We start from the raw sequence: 24,024 nt of genomic DNA, 5'->3' as shown, positions 1-24,024 counted from the left end.
TCGGCATGTCTAGCCCATCCATTATCTAAGCAAATCATGGCTAGCAGGAAGGTTCCTGACTTTGTCCGTGGATAAACCAACTAGGCTCGTAATTTAACATTTTCATTCGTATTTACAGATGGCATACACATTTGTTATTAAGGCACATGAAAGTTCACATGTTCCAGAAGGCATTTCGGCGCAAAAATKTATATTGAATAAAAAACAATTTGTACGTTCAAATGCTTCTCCTGTGACGTAGTGACGTGTGACATACGCCTAGTTTCCAGAAACGAGTCACATATAGTCTTGATACTGATGAAGTTCAAATTGAACCTCGCAATAGATGATCTTAGTTGATGATTCTGTGTATCAGATAGCATGGCCAGTAAGATCATCTCATACTGGATTGACAAGTTGGAGGAGGTCACAAGAGACCTTATCCCATGGCTTCCTAGGGAAACCATTCAGGCGACAGCTTTGAAAAATATTACATACACTTTAGCTAAATACATTTTAAACTCAGTTTTTCACAATTCCTGACATTTAATCCTAGTAAAAATTCCCTGTCTTAGGTCAGTTAGGATCACCACTTTATTTTAACAATGTGAAATGTTAGAATAATAGTTGAGAGAGTGATTTATTTAAGCTTTTATTTCTTTCATCACATTCCCAGTGGGTCAGAAGTTTACATACACTCAAATAGTATTTGGTAGCATTGCCTTTAAACATTTTAACTTGGGTCAAACGTTTCAGGTAGCCTTCCACAAGCTTCCCACAATAAGTTGGCTGAATTTTGGCCAATTCCTCCTGACAGAGCTGGTGTAACTGAGTCAGGTTCGTAGGCCTCCTTGCTCGCACACGCTTTTTCAGTTCTGCCCACAAATTTTCTATAGGATTGAGGTCAGGGCTTTGTGATGGCCACTCCAATACCTTGACTTTGTTGTCCTTAAGCCATTTTGTCAAAACTTTGGAAGTATGCTTGGGGTCATTGTCCATTTGAGACCAAGTTTTAACTTCCTGACTGATTTGAACATCTTKGCCATGTTCTGTTATAATCTCCATCCGGCACAGCCAGAAGAGGACTGCAACCCCTCATAGCCTGGTTCCTCTCTAGGTTTCTTCCTAGGTTTTGGCCTTTCTAGGGAGTTTTTCCTAGCCACCGTGCTTCTACACCTGCATTACTTGCTGTTGGGGGTTTTATGCTGGGTTTCTGTACAGCACTTTGATATATCAGCTGATGTAAGAAGGGCTATATAAATACATTTGATTTGATGTCTTGAGATGTTGCTTCAATATATCCACATAATTTTCCTGCCTCAGGATGCCATCTATTTTGTGAAGTGCACCAGTCCCTCCTGCAGCAAAGCACCCCCACAACATGATACTGCCACCCCCGTCCTTCACGGTTGGGATGGTGTTCTTCGGCTTGCAAGCATCCCCCTTTTTCATCCAAACGTAATGATTGTCATTATGGCCAAACATTTTTGTTTCATCAGACCAGAGGACATTTCTCCAAAAAGTACGATCTTTGTCCCCATGTGCAGTTGCAAACCATAGTCTGGCTTTTTTATGGCGGTTTTGGAGCAGTGGCTTCTTCCTTGCTGAGCGGCCTTTCAGGTTATGTCGATATAGGACTCATTTTACTGTGGATATAGATACTTTTGTACCTGTTTCCTCCAACATCTTCACAAGGTCCTTTGCTGTTGTTCTGGGAATGATTTTCACACCAAAGTATGTTCATCTCTAGGAGACAGCGGTATGAAGATCCCATGGTGTTTATACTTGCGTACTATTGTTTGTACAGATGAACGTGGTACATTCAGGCATTTGGGAATTGCTCCCAAGGATGAACCAGACTTGTGGAGGTCTACAAATTTTCTTTCTAAGGTCTTTGCTGATATATTTAGATTTTCCCATGATGTCAAGCAAAGAGGCACTGAGTTTGAAGGTAGGCCTTGAAATACATCCACAGGTGCACCTCCAATTGACAAATGATGTCAATTAGCCTATCAGAAGCTTCTAAAGCCATGACATACTTTTCTGGAATTTTCCAAGCTGTTTAAAGGCACAGTCAACTTAGTGTATGTAAACTTCTGACCCACTGGAATTGTGAGACACTGAGTTATAAGTTAAATAATCTGTAAACAGTTGTTGGAAAAATTACTTGTGTCATGCACAAAGTAGATGTCCTAACCGACTTGCCAAAACTATAGTTTGTTAACAAGAAATTTGTGGAGTGGTTGAAAAATGAGTTTTAAGACTCCAACCAAAGTGTATGTAAACTTCCGACTTCAACTGTATATCTAGGAACTCTCTAGAGTCAATGATTCGATCTGGACTGGCTGATAGCCAAGGTTCTTGGACACTTACAACTGTACCGTTGTGTGTAATGTTTATTCCCTGCTCTTTGAGTTGATTGCATAGTTGATTGCATAGTTGGTGCTCACACAAGAATTTGCCTCTATTTGTGTCTCCACGTACAGGCACCTTTTTTGCTGAGCTGACTGTAGTTCTAATCTTCCTTGAACTGTGCCACAAATCAGATGCACCTTCCTCCCTATTCTAGTTTGCCAGCTTGTTCACCATGAACCTCAATGTAATCCTGGTAGAATGCCTTGTATTTTTCATAACTCAGATCATCATCACGGTTTGGATGTGGCTGAGTTCCTACCATCAACTGCACTCTTTTCCCTGCTCTGTTGTTTTTCTGATGGAGAGGCATTGTAACACTTCTCCAGTAAAGTGTTTTTGAGGAGAAAGAGAGGTTTAGTCGGAGCCTTGACCACACTCTAAAGGCTTTGTGAGATGGGTGATGTGGTATTTTTGGAAGCAATGGACTGCCAACGGCCCTTGAACTGCTCTCATACTCATCCTCTGCCTTGTAGTGCCTGACGTTTATCTGACTCAGACATTGAGGCTCAAGGTTCTTGGATGTCCCTGCTCATACTAATAATGTTTAGTCTAGCACCTTATCTCAAACTCAAGGTAGCTTTACATCATAAAAAACCTGGACAAATAACATTACACAAGTTCAAGAAAACATCCCATGCAAAATGTCTCCAAAATTTGATTTTATGATTGTAATTAAAATTGCTAGCCACTCTAATACCATTCACAAGATAGCTGCTGCATGGCTACAGAACTTCCCTAACCCTGCATTACACGAGCAACCGACTGTTTCGATGATGCCATTGCCGCTCTCTGTTACCCAAGCCGTCTGTTTTGGTTTGTTGACGCTCTGACTGGGCTCAACCAACCTCTGCTCTCAGGAAAGTCTGCATGTCTCTTGCACAAAACTTTGCTGGTTTTATTACACAGGCTTCTGTGCTTTTATAATTTCTTCGCCATCAACACCCTCGGAGAGAACGAAGTAGTTAGACATTGTTATGTAGCTAACGTCAGGCCATCGCTGTCATGTCATCTACCCATTCCGTTAGCTTAGACGGATGCGGCTCTGTCACAAAATGGTTGGCATTGCTTGTTAAATAATATTTTTTTGTACGAATTAACCTGAACTTTTACTTGCTAGCTACTACAGCTAGCTATCTCCTGGCTCCAATGTAAACAAAGCTTAACTGGAAAACGGAAACTGGCTTCTGCTATGAATGACAAGGAAGGTCATAGTTCATGAAAGTGGTGAATAGAATAACACCTAAGAATATGGTATCAGTGTGTACAGTTTAAACGCATGTCAGAATGTTATAGGCTGACTGGTTGACCTCTACATGGCTCAGAGATGCCCTGTCACGGTAGACTGGCTGACACCTAACTTGAAGTCCGCCAAGCTACTCTCACGGTACATCCAGAATGGAAAATGAACCCTGACATACAGGAGAAAGCCTTGGAGACGCCAGTCTATATATACTCAAATTGACATGAGTAAGCAGTCACGGCTGTGTGAACTGACCTAGGACCAGATGCTAAGACAGTTCTCTGCTCATTCCTCAGCTACTGATTGACCTAGGTTCAGTAGCAGAAGTTTAATGTTCTGGGTGTACCATGTCGCCCTGACTACGTTCTCAGCCTGCTCTCCATTCCTAGAATACAGCCCATGCCATGCCATCTCCATTTAAATAGAGTGCCCATTTCCAGCTCTCCCCTGGCTTTTAGTAATTGAATAGCCCAGATCAGTGGGTAGGACTGGCTGGCCAGCTATTCAGCGCAGACAGGTCTGGCCTTGGTAGTCCACTACTGGTGCTGTGTATTCAATCTAACTTGACGTTCTTGGTCTCGCATTCGATCATCGAAGTTAGACATTAGCTTATTTTGGGTAAACTTTTTTGAACCCAGATAAATGCTTAGGCATTAATCATGCATAAAGCGTTTCTCAGACAGTCGAAATCATGAATCAGCTGGCATTGTTTTTATGGACGTATACAAAGAAATGTACATTGAAAAAAGGTCAAACTGAACAAAATGCAGCTAGTTTGCAGTCTTTCCAGCTTCAGTTTGAAGTGATTAAAGGTTAAATAACATTCTTAGATCTGAATGTTACTACATTTTTCTTGTGKTTTTTATGGACGTTAACGTTGTCGGAACAATTTGAGATCATGACTTTAAATAGAATCAGGAGGAAACCTGTAGGACACGTTATGCTGAAGCACTGAAATTCCCAGAGAAGAACGTTGTTTCTCAACGTTTAACGTTTAAACTTTTAGGAAACGTTCTGTTAAAGTAATGAAATACCAACAAATMATGTTTTTTATTGTCAGGTTCCTTAATGCGCTGAGAATGTTCCAAAGCCAAGCAACTATCCTGCATCATTCCCAAAAAGTAGTGGAAGGTTGTATGCAAAATAAAGATAGGACAAATACGCTCTCACCATGTGGAAACATATGGTTGTCAGAACGTTTTGAGCTAGCTGGGTACTGTGAAACTCTCTCATCATTGTACTGATTGCATTCGTACTCTATTCTTTGGGCTTCAAGGCTCCTACATGTATGCAGTGAGCCTGTGTTCCCTTTGCAAGTTGTGTAAGGTCTGCTGCAGTGTCAGTCATTCATTTTATTTCCACGCTGCAGTGCTACTAGTGATTTCTGCATTTTGCCCATCCTCCATTTCCCTCTGTATTGTGTGTGGTTCAGGCTATATTCAATCTACTGCCGTACAGTAACATGTTATCCATGTTTCAGTATCTTGCGCCACAGTATGCATGAATCCAGTCTGGTGTGTAATGACGGTGGTGCTGTGTTTTGGGGCCGCGGCTCACAGGCATGGACACATGCTGGGATAGGAATCCAGGCCTCCATGAATTATTCTGTTTTATGTGCTGCTGCTGCAGTCTCTCTGTCTCGTTCGCTTTTTCGGTCTTGCTCTCTCTCTCTCGTTCTCTGTCTCTCACACTTTATCTCTATTTATTTCTCTGTCTACTCCCCCCCTCCACCTCTCTCTCTCTCATCCCTCTCATGTTGTTGCGATGTCGTGGGCTGATCCATCCCTGCCGCAGACGGCTGTAACCCTGGCAACCAAAGTCACACCTGCCATGGCGATACCCTCCTCTCCTCATTATCCCACTCAAGCCCAAAAGCTCTGTCATCCCTACTCTGTCTCCTCCCTCCTCCTCCACTTCCCCTCACCCCTTTCCTATCTTCTTCATGGCCCTTTGTGCCCCGCTCTGCCTCTCTAGATGGAGTTCTGGGAGAGAGGTGTGTCTACGCACTACACACAAGGGCCGGCCACTAGCAAGACTTGCCATGCCCGTGTCTCCGTTTTCTCTATCATGGGAGTGACTAAACTAAATAACACTGTACCCATTTGAAACATGACCTGTATGCTGTACTAGAGTAGTATGGAAGTGAGGAGACCTGTCTCTCCAGGGACAGGCAGTGCATTTTCTCCAGGAGCAGGCAGTGTGTGATCTATGGCACAGATGCACTATGTCTACAAAAGTATGTGGACACCCCTTTAAATKAGTGGATTCGTCGTTGCTGACGGGTGTCTAAAATCGAGCACACAGCCATGCAATTGCTATAGACAAACATTGGCAGTAGAATGACCTTACTGAAGAGCTCAGTGACTTCCAACGTGACACTGTCATAGGATGCCACCTTTCTAACAAGTCAGTTCGTCAAATTTATGCCCTGCTAGAACTGCCCCGGTCAACTGTAAATGCTGTTATTGTGAAGTGGAAATGTCTAGAACGGCTCAGCTGCGAAGTGGTACGCAACACAAGCTCACATTATGGGACTGCTGAAGTGCGTGGCGCGTAAACATCTTCTGTCCTCGGTTGTAGCACAGTAACTGTTCGTTCGGAGCTTCATGAAATAGGTTTCCATGGTCGAGCAGCAGCACACAAGCCTAAGATCACCATGTGCTTTGCCAAGTGTCAGCTGGAGTGGTGTAAAGCTCACCGCAATTGGACTCTGGAGCAGTGGAAACGCATTCTCTGGAGTGATGAATCACRCTTCACCATCTGGCAGTCCAATGGACAAATCTGGGTTTGGTGGATGCTAGGAGGATGCTACCTGCCCGAATGCATAATGCCAACTGTAAAGTTTGGTGGACGAGGAATAACTGTCTGGGGMTGTTTTTCAGGGTTCGGGCTACACCCCTTAGTTCCAGTGAAGGGAAATCTTCACGCTACAGCATACAATGACATCCTACATCCTACATTCTGTGCTTCCAATTTTGTGGCAACAGTTTGGGGAAGGCCCTTTCCTGTTTCAGCAAGATAATGCCCCCGTGCACAAAGTGAGGTCCATACAGAAATGGTTTGTCGACATACTTTTGGTCATGCAGTGTATGTTCTAATCCTATGTTGACACATCTCTCATCTCATCTGGGTATTACAGATCATGACCTGCGTGTGTGTTTGTGTATATCTTAGCTCAGATTGACCAGAGATTTAAAAGGCTATACAGTACGGTGGTTGTAGGGAGGAGGAAGGTGCTTCGTCTATTGGATGTGTAAGCAGTTTTATGGAAAAGTGTATCTGTCTATATATTGCAAGACATGAGTGTGCGTCTGCACGTTTGTGTGTGTTAATGTGCGCTCACTATCCCCTTGCCGGTGAGTTGGCTCCAGTACGTGGGCCAGTCATGTCAGCGTTGTGATTGCTCATACAGGGAGTGGCCAGTTTTCTCTGCTCTGTCSTGGTGCTAATGTTTGGTGCGTAAGTCAAAGTGCGTAAGTCAAAGTGTGTAAGTGCGCGGCTGCGCACATCAATGCATGTGGGTGTAATGGTGTGTGTGTGTGTCTGTATTGGTCCTTGTGTGTGCTTCTGAATGTGTGTTTTGGTGTGCGTGTGTGTGTTGAGGCTATGCTGGCAGGGCACCCGGGATGCTCAGTCACTTGCGTTAAGGCTGACGTGAGACTTGGTGAAGCCATGTGGGCCTCAGAGGGGTATTGTGGAATATTCTGGGCCTGCCTGCCTGAGAACTAGGCCAGACTGTTAGACAGACAGAAAGAGCAGCCAGGATTCCACTGGGACATGCCAATCCAACCATAAGGGACAGAGATACACTGTCTGACTGAGATTACACACAAACTAGGTGATGAAGGTGCAGAGATAGTTGAGATTAGCTTGGATGCTGGGTCATAATTCCTGTGATTGCCTTATTCCCACTTTGAGGGTTGGGAGATTCATAATGCATGTAGTAATGTACGGTTACATCATGAGGCAGCTGTCTGTACTTCTGAAGTTCTATATCTGTCAGTGTGTATAAGCAAGAGTGCCTAATGTGTTCTGTATCTGGTGTGCGTTCTTCCGTGCATCCATGTGTGTCTGTGCATGCGTGTGTGTGTGTGTGTGTGCATGCGTGTGTGTAAGGTCTCTCAGTATCAGTGTAATCCTGTGTCTCCCAGCAGGATTGTAACTCATAAAACAGGACTATTAAAAGTCTCCTAATCCTCCAGAGGCAGGCTGGGGGTAATTAGTACCAGAGCAGAGCGCCCCAACTCTCTCATTCATTAATGCCCTCCAAATGGTATTTACCAAACGACTTGTACATGACTCACTCACTCACTCACTCACTCACTCACTCACTCACTCACTCACTCACTCACTCACTCACTCACTCACTCACTCACTCACTCACTCACTCACTTACTCACTCACACTCCCTCCTTATATACAGGAAGTAACAGGATGTACAGTGGATGAGTCTGTCAGCTGATTACTCTGGGGAGATCACAGGTGTGTGTGTATTGAGCATGTGTATGTTTTGTAATTATGTGTGTAAATGATGCAATAGAGAGAGGGAAAGGGGCTGACGAATCCCTCTGCAGATTTCATCTCCCCCCGTTGCCATGGAGATGCTCTGTTGGGAAGGCCACAAAGCCTGAGGCGCAGAGAAAAGGAAAATGCTTGTGTGAGTCAGAGAGAGAGGAAAAGAGAGAGAAAGAAAGAAAGAGAGAGAGGAAAAGAGAGAGAGAGAGGGAGGAAGTGGTGATGGTGGACTATTATTACTGAGCAGAAAGTCTAAAGAGGCTCATTGATATTCTCTGGGAAAGGGAAGCAGCCCTTGCTGGGTGTGTTCGTGGTAAACAGGCCTGCTAGAGGAGCTCTGTCTGTCCCCTGTCAGTCAGTCTGTCTGTCTGCCCCTCTCGCTCTCTCACTCAAACACTTGTTTTTTCTCTCTGAGTGAAGGGTTTTGTTCGGGGGTGATGGGACGTCCACACCGCTTTCCACCCCCGCTGCACTAGGCCCTCATTCTGGGGAAATCAGCCATTCCTTCTCTCCMMTTTCACCCTMTTTACCTGCTCMCCATAAYSATYRGACAACMAACCCTGTAAATATCGAAATWAACACCTRAAACCACWTCACTCCCTCCTTCACGTCTGGACAGCYCKAGTGTRAATTGATRGGACTATATGGGAGRGGAARTAGGCTGTGTATAACTCTCCCATGACCGTATGTGTGAAAGCCTTCCTACTCTGTGAAGTCTTAGCCCAGTGGAGGGAGAGATGGGCTGGGTGAAAATGCTTAGGGCCAGTGAGTTTGGCCCAGATGTGTGTGCTAAAGAGCTATTTTCTGCCCATTCGGTAATCACTAAATTATGAATGTTGAGTTTATGATACAGTATGCTGCAGTCACGACATGGGTGTGTGTGTGTGGGTATAAGCTATATGTGTGCTTGTGTGCTTAGCACTCAAGTAGAGTGTGCTGTGAGTGAGCGCTCATGCGGTCTGTGTGTGTCAGTGTGTTAGGCACGTTTATATGTTGGTGTATGTGCATGGCATGTATTTGTGTGTGACCTATTTTCTCCATCTCTCATAACAGAATGCTGATTGGGGTGTACTGTCAGCAGCAGTGTGTGTGTGTGTGTGTGTGTCTCTATAGAGCTGTGCAGACATTAATTGGGTTAGTGTGCAAATGAGGAGAGGAGGGCTGACACAAGGGAAGGGTCAGTCACAATGACAGGCTGGGCCATCCTCCCTGATCTGATCTGATCTAACACACTTCTCCTTGATGGGATAAAGATAGAGCCTGAAATAAGACTCTGCATCAGATCCAGGGATTGGAAGTGGAACTGACACAATGTTAACTACTTTGCAGATATGAAACAAACAGACAATTGTAATATTAGTCAAAAAATATTGAATTCCCAGTTTATGCTACAAAAACAACTTTATAAGAGGTTTTAAAAATAGGTTGTATTTGATTCAACATTCCATGACGTACACGGACACATTGTTAGCTGAATAGATGGATGCAGTTCGATGCATAATTAATATCATTCACCATTACATTTATTGGAAGTCCAACAAATATTGCTATCAGGTTGTAAATCACAGCTGGCCTGGTACAATGTTTGCTGCCTCCTTTCGGTAGGCACTGTTTCAGTTTCAATGACTCAATATTGTGGACAAAAATGGACTGGCTGGGAATGTCAATACAATCAAACTAGCAAGGGCAATGATCACAAGATAGATAGCTAGCTAGTGGGTGACTGACTTCTTCAGCTAGAGATGCACGTGTCATTTGGTTAGCTAGCAAGAGATGTGAATCGCCTTGTTAGCTAGCTAGCTATGCTAAACTACTGTTATACAGTTAGTACATCTCTTGTGTTTCGTAAATTCACTCTGGCTAGCTATCTACTCCGATTTTAGACCACTCTTGTCTAAGTGTGCCAGAGTGCACAATAACTGATGAATTTATGAACGCACACCTCTTGAATATGACCAGTGTCAGTATACGTAGGCTGAAAAATTTGGTTAGTCATGAACGCACTATATAACATGACAACGACCTAACCAGTTCTGCCTGGGCGTAGCTAGCAAGCTAGCCGTCTTTTGCCAGTTAGCTTGGGGGCTTGGTTGGGACAAGCAAGCAGGCAAGCCGCAGAAGAAAGAGCAGGCTATTCCCCCATCATTTACCAGTGCAATTTTGACTGCCAACTTCCTGAAAAAGGTTTGCTCTGCCTATCATTAGTTGTTGATCTTGTAGTTGTTGATGTGCATATAGGGAAAGATGGCCTACCTTTTTATGGTTGTTTGATCAATAGGACTGTAAAGTTCCCAAATGTAAGATGACTCGTGGTATTTATCTACATATGTGCAGMAATCCAATCAAGTGTATTTTGTGACTTTTGCGAATGTGTTCCAGTTATCTAACGTCACGCTGTTGCAACTGCCTGTAAACACACAGTCCAGTTCAAAGTGAATGATGGCAGGCCCTTGTGGCAAATGAATGTCCTTGAGTGGCCCAGCCAGAGCCCGGACTTAAACACCGATCAAACATCTCTGGAGAAACCTGAAAATAGCTGTGCAGTGATACTCCCCATCCAACCTGACAGAGCTTGAGAGAATCTGCAGAGAAGAATGGGAGAAACTCCCCAAATACAGGTGTGCCAAGCTTGTAGCATCACACCCAAGAAGACTCCAGGCTGTAATCGCTGCCAAAGGTGCTTCAACAAAGTACTGAATAAAGGGTCTGAATACTGAATACACATGTAAATGTGATATATATTTTTTTCTGTTTGTAATAAATTTGCAAACATTTCTAAAGTGTGGAAAACGTGAAGGGGTCTGAATACTTTCTGAATGAACCTTTATATGAACAGATTTTAAAAAGCGTTCATGTTGTTAAAATGCTGTCAGTTCCACTGTAAGTCTCTGCTAAGGCACTAGAATGTTCAGTAAGTAAAAAAAAAAAAATCTCACCACGGTCCCAATGTCCTTTTTCCCAATGGAAAGCCTGAAGTTATTTTCTGATCAAATGCTCTGAGTGTTGTGACTTGCATGTGAAGGGCTGTGGGCCTACTGCGGCACTGAAAGCAAACATTTCTAAAATGTGGAACATTTCCAGGAGCCCCATAGAGAGTCATGGGATAGCATGTGAAACCACAGCCGCCCACCTTGTGACAGAGCAGAAAATGGCTGGAGGTGGTTGTGACTGAGGAAATAGAGGAAGTGAGGAGGTGGCAGAGGAGAAAATGGCTGGAGGTGGTTGTGACTGAGGAAATAGAGGAAGKGAGGAGGTGGCAGAGGAGAAAATGGCTGGAGGTGGTTGTGACTGAGGAAATAGAGGAAGGGAGGAGGTGACTGAGGAAATAGAGGAAGGGAGGAGGTGGCAGAGGAAATAGAGGAAGGGAGGAGGTGGCTGAGGAGAAAGAGAGACACCCATTGATCAAGGAAGATCCAGCACTGATAAGCAACAGTCTAATAATCCATTGCCAAAGTGATACTATGATACGGATGTGAATATAGGCTTATCCTCATACAGTAACTCTTTAGAGTGACTGGTATTAGATAAGTACTATTCTATTAGGTAGAGAGGAGGGGAAGTTAAAGAATGTTCTGCCAGAGTGACCTTAGCAACAGACAGCCCCTCCGACAGTCACGAGGAGTGCTAGTTCTGCATTGTCACGGCAACCAGCAGGACTGTCAGTCTGAGGGGTGCTGATAGATTTGGAAAGGGAACGAAGGCAGGGAACGAGGGGGCTGTGTCTGTGTGTTTTCTTCTGACTGTGTCTCTCCAACGAGCGGAATGGAAAAACAGTGTTCTTGTGCATTAACCACACGCTCCTGCCTGCATTGCTGTCCTCAAACTGAACCCACCTGCTAGAAAGGCTTGCTGTGCCTCCACAGAGGTCTAATGGGGTTTAAGCTAGTGAGCAGTATTGGAGTCTTGCCATGCAACTGGCTGAGTTTCTCCACTTATTTCCTAAAGTTCATCAACAGTGCAGACGGAATGAAAATGAGGTTCTCTCTACACTTTTTCATTTGTTTTCTCACTTGTTCACTCACCGTCTCTCAAAGACTGACGAATAGGAACATTTCACACAGAGGACAGGATAGTGTTTATAACTAACACGTCAGGGTGTTTTTACTAGTGGGCACACTCACACAAAACTGGCACCACCTATAATGCAGCCTCCCTGGCAGGTCAGTGACCCTCCCGTGTCCCAGGGTGGAAGAATGGCAGAAAGGAAGCTGAGCAATGTCAGGAAAGGCAGAGCGAGGGATGAGAAAATAGAGGGATATCCCACGGGGAGTCCCCGTAGAGGAGGGTGGGGCGCCCACAGTAGGGGCTGTACTAATTACACCTTCTTTACTGTCACACGCTCACACACACACACACACACACACACACACACACACACACACAACACACACACACACACACACACACACACAGGGAGAGAGAGGGCTGAGTGGCAGTGTGGAGAATGATTCACAAACTGAGCATGTCCATATCCCACTGCCACAAAGCATGCAGCCTACTGAGTTCCTACTGCATCTATTTCATATGCAAACACTAACATGCATCCAAAGATGAAAAGTAGTGTGTGTGTTTTGATCTACTGCTCACCAGACAGTGAATTCATCAGGGCATTAATAGAGCTCCATGAATATGCAGTGCAGACTGGCTTGTCTTCCTCCTCTCTCCCAACACGTGCTTCACCTTACCATGGGGATACGTTAGAGTGAGTATGAGACCTGAGATATGTGTGTTAGTGTTTTGGACTGGCAGTGGTGAGATGGTATGAGATGGTGTGTGTGTGGTATGTTTTTTAGGGTGGTTGCATACTGCAGTATTTTACAGGGAGCTGTGAATATTGGGTCTGTCTGTGTTTGTTGAGGCAGTGGGTTGGGCAGAGACTAGCAACAGTGTCTGGGTTGGTTGTCTGCTTCTGCGGTCGGCACACGTGCCTTTATCTCCCGGAAATACACTTGAGGAGATCTGGGGAACCCCTAGCAGCTGTCCCACAGAACAGATGAAAAGACAGGGTCAGGAATCAGGATTGTACGGTTAGCAACTGGGATTTCACGTTCACACACTTTCCTACTGCTACGGAGACCACGTGGCTGGATGTCTGATGTCTGTGTAGTATTGAATCCTGTTGAGTCCTATTGGTGTTTGTTTAGGCCCGAGTGTTGATTCCATAGGTCAGTGTCTGCAGGGGCGTGTGGATGTTAGCTCTTAGCACCACTGTGTGTATTTGAACAGCTGCCTCTCCACTCCATCTCAGTGGAGACTTGGCTTATTCTCTCTTACCTGCAAGAAAATACTCAAGGCTGTCATGACCCCGACTTTCCCTCTTTGATAAATCAGGAAAGAAGAAAAGAAGTCACATTCTCTAGTTCTACCATTCGATAGCCTCACTGAGGGAGGGGAGGAGAGAGACATGTTGTACAGTCGTGGCCAAAAGTTTTGAGAATGACACATTCATTTCCACAAAGTTTGCCGCTTTAGTGTCTTTAGATATTTTTGTCAGATGTTACTATGGAATACTGAAGTATAATTACAAGCATTTCATAAGTGTCAAAGGCTTTTATTGACAATTACATGAATTTGATGCAAAGAGTCAATATTTGCAGTGTTGACCTTTCTTTTTCAAGACCTCTGCAATCCGCCCTGGCATGCTGTCAATTAACTTCTGGGCCACATCCTGACTGATGGCAGCCCATTCTTGCATAATCAATGCTTGGAGTTTGTCAGAATTTGTGGGTTTTTGTTTGTCCACCCACTTCTTGAGGATTGACCACAAGTTCTCAATGGGATTAAGGTCTGGGGAGTTTCCTGGGCATGGACCCAAAATATCGATGTTTTGTTTCCCGAGCCACTTAGTTATCACTTTTGCCTTATGGAAAGGTGCTCCATCATGCTGGAAAAGGCATTGTTCGTCACCAAACTGTTCCTGGATGGTTGGGAGTAGTCGCTCTCGGAGGATGTGTTGGTACCATTCTTAATTCATGGCTGTGTTTTAGGCAAAATTGTGAGTGAGCCCACACCCTTAGCTGAGAAGCAACCCCACACATGAATGGTCTCAGGATGCTTTACCGTTGGCATGACACAGGACTGATGGTAGTGCTCACCTTGTCTTCTCCGACAAGCTTTTTTCCGGATGCCCCAAACAATCAGAAAGGGGATTCATCAGAGAAAATGACTTTACCCCAGTCCTCAGCAGTCCAATCCCTGTACCTTTTGCAGAATATCAGTCTGTCCCTGATGTTTTTCCTGGAGAGAAGTGGCTTCTTTGCTGCCCTTCTTGACACCAGGCCATCCTCCAAAAGACTTCGCCTCACTGTGCGTGCAGAGGCACTCACACCTGCCTGGTGCCATTCCTGAGCAAGCTCTGTACTGGTGGTGCCCCGATCCCGCAGCTGAATCAACTTTAGGAGACGGTCGTGGCGCTTGCTGGATTTTCTTGGGCGCCCTGAAGCCTTCTTCACAACAATTTAACCGCTCTCCTTGAAGTTCTTGATGATCCCATTAATGGTTGATTTAGGTGCAATCTTACTGACAGGAATGTCCTTGCCTGTGAAGCCCTTTTTGTGCAAAGCAATGATGACGGCACGTGTTTCCTTGTAGGTAACCATGATTGACAGAGGAAGAACAATGATTCCAAGCACCACCCTCCTTTTGAAGCTTCCAGTCTGTTATTCGAACTCAATCAGTATGACAGAATGATCTTCAGCCTTGTCCTCGTCAACACTCACACCTGTGTTAACGAGAGAATCAATGACATGATGTCAGCTGGTCCTTTTGTGGCAGGGCTGAAATGCAGTGGACATTTTTTTTTTTTATCAGTTCATTTGCTTGGCAAAGAGGGACTTTGCAATTAATTGCAATTCATCTGATCACTCTTCATAACATTCTGGAGTATATGCAAATTGCCATCATACAAAGTGAGGCAGCAGACTTTGTGAAAATTAATATTTGTGTCATTCTCAAAACTTTTGGCCACGACTGTAGACTGTCATGCTGAATTTTATTAGCAACCTAAAGGTGTCTGTAGCCTGACAGGATGTGTGGTTGTGGAAATCAGTTAGGGGGGCAAGAGATGGAGGGAACACTAATGCCAGCGGAAGATGCCTGATCACTCTGGTCCTGCCTGTCATTCTCTGTCGCTCTTTCCTTCTGCCTCCCTCTCTCTCCCACTCCCTCTCTCTCCCACTCCCTCTCTCTCCCACTCCCGCTCACATCCACCCAGCACTCCTTGCTGTCTCCTTCTCTCCCTCCCCCTTTCTCTCTGTCATATCAGCCTGTTCCCTCACCATGGTGTTGGTGACTAAATGTCATGGGAAAAATCAATATGTGCTGGCTCCCTGTGGGTTCACTGCGGGAGGGGGGCGTTGCAGGGAGGAGGGTTACAGGCAGGGAGGCTAACAGTAAACGCTGGCTAGCTGTGCTGTGGCAGGAGCAGATGGGGATGACAGCAGACTACACAGGAGAGGAGCTCCTTTCAGGATTAGTTCACTAGCTGTCTCTATTAGGGGTTGACCTATAGATAAACAAGGTATAGTGACTGAGCTATTGGCTGCCCATACTGTACAAATACTGTGTGTGTGTGTGTGTGGGGGGTGGAGGATCCTCACAGACTGGCAGATTAAACATGCCTCCAAATTTTTACTCACATTCCTCACCTTTTCTGACACACAACACACCACACACACAAACAACACACACACACACACACAACACACACACACACACACACACACACACACACCACACACACACCACACACATAAAACACTAACCATACAATACAATACATAAATACATACATACATACATACATAACATACATACCTACTACACACACATAGCATACCTACTACACACACATAGCTAGACACCTAGCTACACACACATACATACTAGCTACACACACTAGCTAGACACAGCTACACACACATAACTAGACACCTAGCTACAACACACATAACTAGACACCTAGCTCACACACATACAGACATAGCTACACACACATAACTAGACACTAGCAACACACACATAACTAGACACTACTACACACACATAACTACACACACAGCTACAACACACATAGCTAGACACCTAAGCTACACACACATAACTACACACACACAGCTACAACACACACATAAGCTAGACACACAGCTACACACACATAGCTAGACACATAATAACTACACACACAGCTAGACACACAGCTACACACACATAGCTAGACACCCAGCTACACACACATAACTACACACACACAGCTAACACACATAGCTAGACACCTAGCTACACACACATAACTACACACACAACAGCTACACACACATAGCTAGCACACAGCTACACACACATAGCTAGACACATAACTACACACACATAACTACACAACAACACAGCTACACACATAACTACAACACACACAGCTACACACACATAGCTAGACACATAACACAACTACACACATAGCTAGACACACATACTACACACACACAGCTACAACACACATAGCTAGACACAATAACTACACACATAGCTAGACACATAACTACACACACACACTAGACACACGCTGGCCTAATTTTGTTTCCCAGATGTGAGCCTGTTTTTTTCTCCTCATCTTGTTGTTGATCTCTTGCGGATGTTGTATGAGCGAGAGAGAGGAAGTTAATAAGAATATAACAGGAAGAGAATATATTAAAAGAGAAACAACAAACAAACAAAAAACAAACACACACACACACACACACACACACACACACAACACACACCACACACAACACACACACACACACACACACACACCACACACCACACACAACCACACACACACACACACACACACATACAGGCTGTTACATTCTCTCCCAGCGTTAGCTCTTTAGAATGTGTGAGGAGATCCCTCTCAGCACTGCCTCTCTCTCTCGCTTTCTCTCTCTTTCTGTCTCCCTCTTTCTCTCGCTTTCTCCCCTCTCTCTTTTTGTCACTAGGTATCAACCTCTCTCCCCAGACTTTCAATTTCAAGGTGCTTTATTGGCATGACATTAGACACTATTTCAAAGTGAGGTTAGAAAATGCCCCCACTCCTTCCGTATGTGTTGGTGTGTGTGTGGGCGGAGGGTAGAGGGTAGCTGTGGTTGTAGAGGTTGCCATGGGCTGGATTAATACATGGTTGCTGGTAATTAAGCAATAAGGCTTGAGGGGGTGTGGTATATTGACCATATACCACGAACCCCAAGGTGCCTTATTGCTATTATAACTGGTTACCAACGTAATTAGAGCAGTAAAAAATAATTGTTTGTCATACCATTAGTATACAAACAGCTGTAAGCCAGTGGAATTCAGGACTTAAACCACCCAGTTATAATTATGAATAGACCTCTGTATTTTAACAGTGTGTGTTCACGGAGACTGGCCTTTTAGTCTCTCTCTCTCTTGTGTGTGGTGTGTGTGTGTTGTGTGTGGTGGTGTGTTGTGTTGTGTGTGGTGTGTTACTGTGCAGTAATCACTGATTTGACTTTAGACATCCAAGTGAAGGAGGGGCCAGCAATACAGAAGGCTGATTGCTTTACCAGCATTGTCAATAATAAGTCCTGTCCTTACCGTGCAGCAATGAGCATTAATAGTTTGGTTCACTCTAGACATCATTTGGCAAAATGACTGTCACAAATGAACAAGTACCCCCCACCCCCCTTCTCATTTGTTCCTCTCTGTGTGTAATCAATGTGTATACATTTGAATACTAGGAGCCCATCTCTCTCACCAGTCTTATAGTATGACCTCACCAAGATGAGGCAAGGTCACAGGAGCCCCAGATCTCTCATTATGAAATGTGGCAGGGGGCTGGATGCTCGGATTGACTCAGATAGGATCCTGCTGTCTCAGTCCAGGCACTCTCATGGCGCACACACACACACACAACACACACACACACACACACACACACACACACACACACACACACACACACACACACACACACGGTGTCAATGAGCGACGGGAGACAAGGGAGGAGTAATATGATGATATGACTTGAGGAGGAGGAGCTGACATCTCTGTACTTATCTGAGGTGGAAGGGTCTGCTTGTCCAACAGGAGTAATCAGACGGAGTTGTGGCAATCCCTCCCCCTCCCACTGGGGCACGTGTAGGGACAGGGGTGTAGTCCGAGCCAACCCCAGGTAGACGGAGAGAGAGGGGTGGGGTTTGCCCAGATAACCCCTTAGCACCAGGATTAGGGAGAAGAGGGTTAAATCCCGTCGGAGCTAAACCCCTTGTACCTTGTCCAGAAATCTGGGTTCAGCTCTCTAGAGCCATACCTCTGTCAGCACTGGTGAGATTTAACCCTGATGCTGGAGGCTATCAGACTAAGAGATTGCATGTATTAGGTACTAGAACTCCAGATGTGACTCTTCCTACTCGCATGTTAACATACCATCTATCATGTTGCCTAGTCACTTTACCCCTAATATATGTACATAGCTACCTCAATTACCGTGTACCCCTGCACACCGACTCGGTACTGGTACTCCTGTATATAGCCAAGTTATTTTTATTCGTTATTCAATTTGTATTTCTTCTTCGTGTCACTATTTCAATATTTGTTGTCTTTAATTCTGCGTTGTTTGAAAAAGACCCGTAAGTCAGCATTCCACTGTTGGTCTACACCTTGTTGTGTACGTGACACGAAACATTTGATTTGGAGTGCGTCTTGTTTCTTCACTGGAGTGTGTACTCTGAGGCTCTTTCTAAGCCAGTAACACCCGTGGTTTTAAAACTCTAGGGTTGCTTGGCTCAGCTTCTTTGGAAGCAAGTGAAGTGGCCCGCTCAGAGTCGGGGATCAGCTTTTTCCAAATGTTCTTCCTCGGCTAAAAATAGCCTGATGTTTATCAGAGTTCCAGGTTACTCACTCACAGCCTCACGCTCACTATACACATACTGTACACTACACACACACACACACACGTAGGCCTCTGAAACGGCTCTCCTTAATATCTTTATTTGGACTAGGGCAGGAGTGTGTATATTACCTCCAGGTTACTGCTGTCTGTTGGAGTGAATATTAAACAGACCTCAGTGGGCAGTCTGTTTGGTGGTCTGCCTGGCTTGTCGGTCTGCAGTATACATTACGTTGACTGACCGTTTTCCCGAGTGTTTCCCCAACCTCTGTATTGTGATCTCTTTCAGGCGCCACCAGAGACATTGGATCAGCTCTTACCAGGATGTGCATGCGGCATCGCAGCATCGAGGCCAAACTGCGCCATTTCACCAAGTAAGTCCCGCCCTCTTACACAGGCATCCTCCTATAGGCCTAGCGCTGTCCCTGCTATCACTCCGTTGGTGGGGATTGGTCCCATGAACTGTCAGTCACTGCTCTGTGTAAACCGTATCTTTGACGATGGCAGCCAACAGTAATGAGTAGTAGCTGTCATCCCATCCATGTTCCTTGGCTGACCTTCTGAAAGTCTGTGGACAAACTGTGACCCTTGTTTTTCGTTCAGAAGCTACAACAGTATGGAAATGAGAATAGGTGGCAGGTCTAAATTTACATTTCGGTTATTTAGCAGACACTCTTATCCAGAGAGACTTACAGGAGCAATTAGGGTTGTGCCTTGCTCAAGGGCACATCGGCAGATTTTTGATCTAGTCAGCTCTGTGATTCGAATCAACGACCTTTTGGTGACTGGCGCAACACTCTTAACCGCTAGGCTACCTGCCGCCCAGACTCTCCATGGTAGGAGAGTGAATTGTGAGTGAGCTACCAGTCATGGGTTTTCCATGCAAGTCTATCCCAGTGTTTGGGTCGGGTCTGTGGTAATGTGGAAATAGCAGTGCAGAACACTTGTGCATGTGTGATTTAGACACAAGATCACCTCAGACTGGTTATTCTACACACTATCTAGACTGGAACACTCTCCCTAAACTGTGTGATGCAGACAGGAGACGGAGGGAGGAGAAAACAGAATGTGAGGACTAAAACCCTCCATCTCCCCATCCTCCATCTTCTCTCCCTCCCTCCCCGCTCCCCAAATCCCAAGCACCTCATTATAGGACGTCTGTAGACTATTCTCTCAGACACGTAGACTAAATGAATGGAACCACCAGCAGCAGCCTACTCTTTTCTAGACAGTAAATCTCAAAGAAAGGAATCCATTCTATTTAGTCTGCGGTCTCGAATGATTTTTCAAAATCAGAAGCTATTACCATGATGATGATGATGATGATGATGATGATGATGGTGGTGGTGTCTGTGGTGATGATGGTGAGGATGGTGGTGTCTTGTTGGGGGTGTTTACATTCCTAACAAAGCATTTCTGGGAGCAAAAGTTTCCTCACCCTGCGGTGGCACATCAAAACCGGTCTCCTAACCCGTCTACTTTGCGCCACACTATAATCAGGGCTGAAGTACACATCAGCACTGTGCTGTCAGTCTGTGATTGGTCGACCTGGGAGGCTGCAGTCTCCAGACTCCACCATGGGACTCCCAGCTCATCCTGGAGTGACGGGGGTGTGCAGATGTGTCACATACCAGAAATAGTGAAGTGGGACGAGCCACGAAGGAGAATTATATAACCGCTTTCCCTTTCTAAAGATCTTATGGTTTCATAAGAAAACATATCATTTTTAGAATTCATCAATGCAAAGACTCATTTTGTCCACGTGTTCCATATGATGTGTGCCAGATGAAGCCACATTGTTACATTTAAATGGATAAGAAAATCACGATAGCCTCCCGAGTGGCGCAGCGGTCTAAGGCAGCGACTCGACCTTCGCCTCATCCCGAGCCCGTTAGGGAGATGCAGCCATGAGACAAGATCGTAATTGGATCACAATTGGATATCACGAAATTGGGGCGAAAAAGCGGGTAAAAATACAACAACAAAAAAAGAATACAAGTAAATCGTTATTATAACCATTAATTAACACAACCACTGTACCTCGCTCTTACTCTTTCCCTCTGTCCTCCCAGTGCCCTGATGGAGAGCTTGATCACTCCTCTCCAGGACAGGATTGAGGATTGGAAGAAGACAGCCAACCAGCTGGACAAGGACCATGCCAAAGGTGAATAATAATATTATTGGATTGGATTTATATAGCGCCTTTCTACCAAAGCGCTTTAAATAGTAAGGGTGAACCTCACCTCATCCACCACCAACGTGTGGCACCCACCTGGGTGATGCACGGCAACCGTTGTTGTGCCAGAGCGCTCACTGCACATCAGCGAGCATGGTGGAGAGGTGAGGAGTGATATGGCAAGTGGGGATGACTAGGTGGCCATGATGAAAACATCATGATGGAGGTGTGGGACACAGGCAGGGTACCTCTGGCCAATCATATTCCCCTCTGTCTCCGGTGTCCAAAATGGATGACATTCTGTCCCCGCTCTCTCCTCCAGAGTACAAGAGATCTCGTCATGAGATCAAGAAGAAGTCCTCAGACACCATGAAACTGCAGAAGAAGGCCCGGAAAGGTAGGCTGCTCTTCTCTCTCTCTCTCTCTGACTGACAGCTAGCATGGCTGAACACACACTGCCCTCTCCGGCGATCGAGCGCTCTAAAATCCCAGCAGGTTGTGCATTTTGTTTGGGCTCTATAACTATAGGTTAACCCGGACATTCTCTGTTATGTAGCGGTCTCAGCTGCGTCTTCCCTTCAGCATGATATTACAGTAGCACTAGTAGTAGTGCTGAAAATGTCAAGGTCAAATCCTCAAGGTGAGATCCTTTGCCAAGGCATTCTGACTATATCAATGTTTAGTTTTTTTAAGCGTTTGACATAGCTGACGTTTGTGTTTGTAGATTGTTGACGATTACAGTTTGGTCTTTAAAAGGGCCATCGCCTCATCACTACAGAGAGGGGGTGAAATGAGGGAAGCCGCAGTGAGGGAGAACATAGCTCCACTCCATGTTAGTGAAGACCGAGGTTGTAGAGCAACACTCTCCCCTGGTGGTCAGGATGATAATGACAGGCCTTCCCTCATTCGCGATAAAACAGTTCACTCTGATCCAGCAGCCAATAAATACTGTTGTCTATTTAAGGCTGTTTCTAGACAGTTGCCAGGCAGATGCAAGAATCTAAAATGATGAACTGAGGTGTATTTCATCTGAAAACCGGTGGACATTGATGTTTGGGTGGAATTGATTTTGATTTTACTGCAACAGTGTTTTTGCTCTAACCGTGCGCACTTTGGCCRTGAACTGAGCTGTGATGGCTTCCTTGTACTAACGCTAACGATGAGCTCAACGATCTCTGCTCTCTCTCCTTTACCCCTGTCACCCCTCTGACCCCCTATATGTCCCCCAAATCCTCCTCTCAACCACCTTTGTTGTCCCTTCCTTTCTCTCCCCTCTCTCTGTCTGTGGTTGATTTCCGTTTTGTAGAAATCCAGGGTAAGTATGTTGATCCCGTCCCACAACACTGCTATGCTATGCTACAGCTTCTTCTTTACATGTATTCTGTGTAGGAGGATTTCCCATGACCAAAAAATGACTATTGGGAGACAGTAAATAGCTACGTGATTTACATCACTATAATGCATTTGGCCTGATACACTCATCTTCAGCTAGTTAGGCCTACTAGCTGTAACCATTAAACATCTTCTTTCTGAGCCCTCTGGAAAGCTGTCCTGGGACCCCTGTGACTCCTGCATGGCTTGTTGTTCTAAAGCTCTTTCTGCTTTCTGCTCACAGCACTGGTTGCTGTTGTCGAAGGTTCCCCCCTATCTTCTCTATCATGGCCGTCTCTGACACTACTCCCTGCTGCATGACTTAACATTACAAGACATTTTGAAGACTTACTTTTTTTTGCTCATTTTCCATCATTACTTCTGTAGATGTCAGTCTGTTTAGTGTCCGTATGCATTTCTGTTTAGCTCATGTAGATACAGTACCAGTGTAGAGTTTGTAGATCATTCTGTCCTGTGTCCATGGTGTCTGTTATTGGCTTGGGGGACCGAGAAGGGAGGGATGAGAGGAGGGGAGGGGTGACATTTGTCCCTTCAAGCCCAGACACACCACACATTTTCTAATCTTTTCTTTCTCTCCTTCTCCTCTCTCTTGTGTGTCACACTTTGGTTTTTCATTGTGACCTCTCTGTTACCCTCTTCTCCTCCCTTTGTCCTTCTACCATCCCCTGTCCTCTTCCTCGTCCCGCTCCCTGCATTCTCTCTCCATTCCCAACCCCCCCACTCCCTGTATACTATGCCCCTGCCCTCTGTTTCCCTTTCCCTGCTCCTTGTTCCTGGCCCCTGTGCTCTTCCTCCTGGCTTCCCAGGCCGAGGGGACCTGCAGCCCCAGCTGGATAGTGCCATGCATGATGTGAATGACATGTACCTGCTGATGGAGGAGACAGAGAAGCAGGCGGTGCGCMGAGCTCTGGTGGAGGAGAGGGGACGCTTCTGCACCTTCATCGGCTTCCTGCAGCCTGTWGTGGTAAGACTGGAGGAGGGGAGGCAGGGGCTGTATGGGGAGGGGAAACACCAGGGASCTGGGGTGAGACATGGGGCCAATCCCTAGTCATCCCTACGCTTTCTGCACTTGTGGAGATCTGAGAGGTTTTGATTGGTGTAAGCAATAGGGTAAAACTTCCATCAAGCCTATCAGAGGGTGAGGTGGAGCTATTACCAGGTTGCTCATACCAATCAAATCCTATGAAGTGTTTAGGGGACGATTTGGGATTGGGCCAGAGTGAAGATGAAACCGGAGGAGATGAGACTTGTCAGGGGCTGAAACCTAACTTGGGGGGAGAAAAGTCAATAAGCCACCAGCTAAAATATATTGACATTGCCCTCTAGTGTTGAGTCAAAGCTGAACAGTTGCAGTCATTCACATAAGGCCAGCGCTACTGCCATATATAATAACACTAACTGAAATGAGTCTCGTTGTTTTGA

At 45.3% G+C, this 24,024-nt stretch overlaps 1 protein-coding gene across 1 annotated transcript in view; it reads left to right on the top strand.

Moving 5' to 3' along the window:
- mtss1lb (MTSS I-BAR domain containing 2b) overlaps positions 1–24,024 on the top strand; it is a 79,507-nt gene that overhangs the window by 42,305 nt on the left and 13,178 nt on the right. The window contains 4 exon segments of the mRNA XM_070445383.1: positions 19,324–19,408; positions 21,107–21,198; positions 21,533–21,607; positions 23,409–23,566. Coding sequence (XP_070301484.1) covers positions 19,324–19,408; positions 21,107–21,198; positions 21,533–21,607; positions 23,409–23,566 — 410 coding nt within the window.

This window comes from Salvelinus sp. IW2-2015, linkage group LG10 (assembly GCF_002910315.2).
Source record: "Salvelinus sp. IW2-2015 linkage group LG10, ASM291031v2, whole genome shotgun sequence".
Taxonomy (NCBI): Eukaryota; Metazoa; Chordata; class Actinopteri; order Salmoniformes; family Salmonidae; genus Salvelinus; species Salvelinus sp. IW2-2015.
The sequence above is the reverse complement of the archived record's forward strand: the minus strand, read 5'-3'. Positions and strand labels throughout refer to the sequence as shown.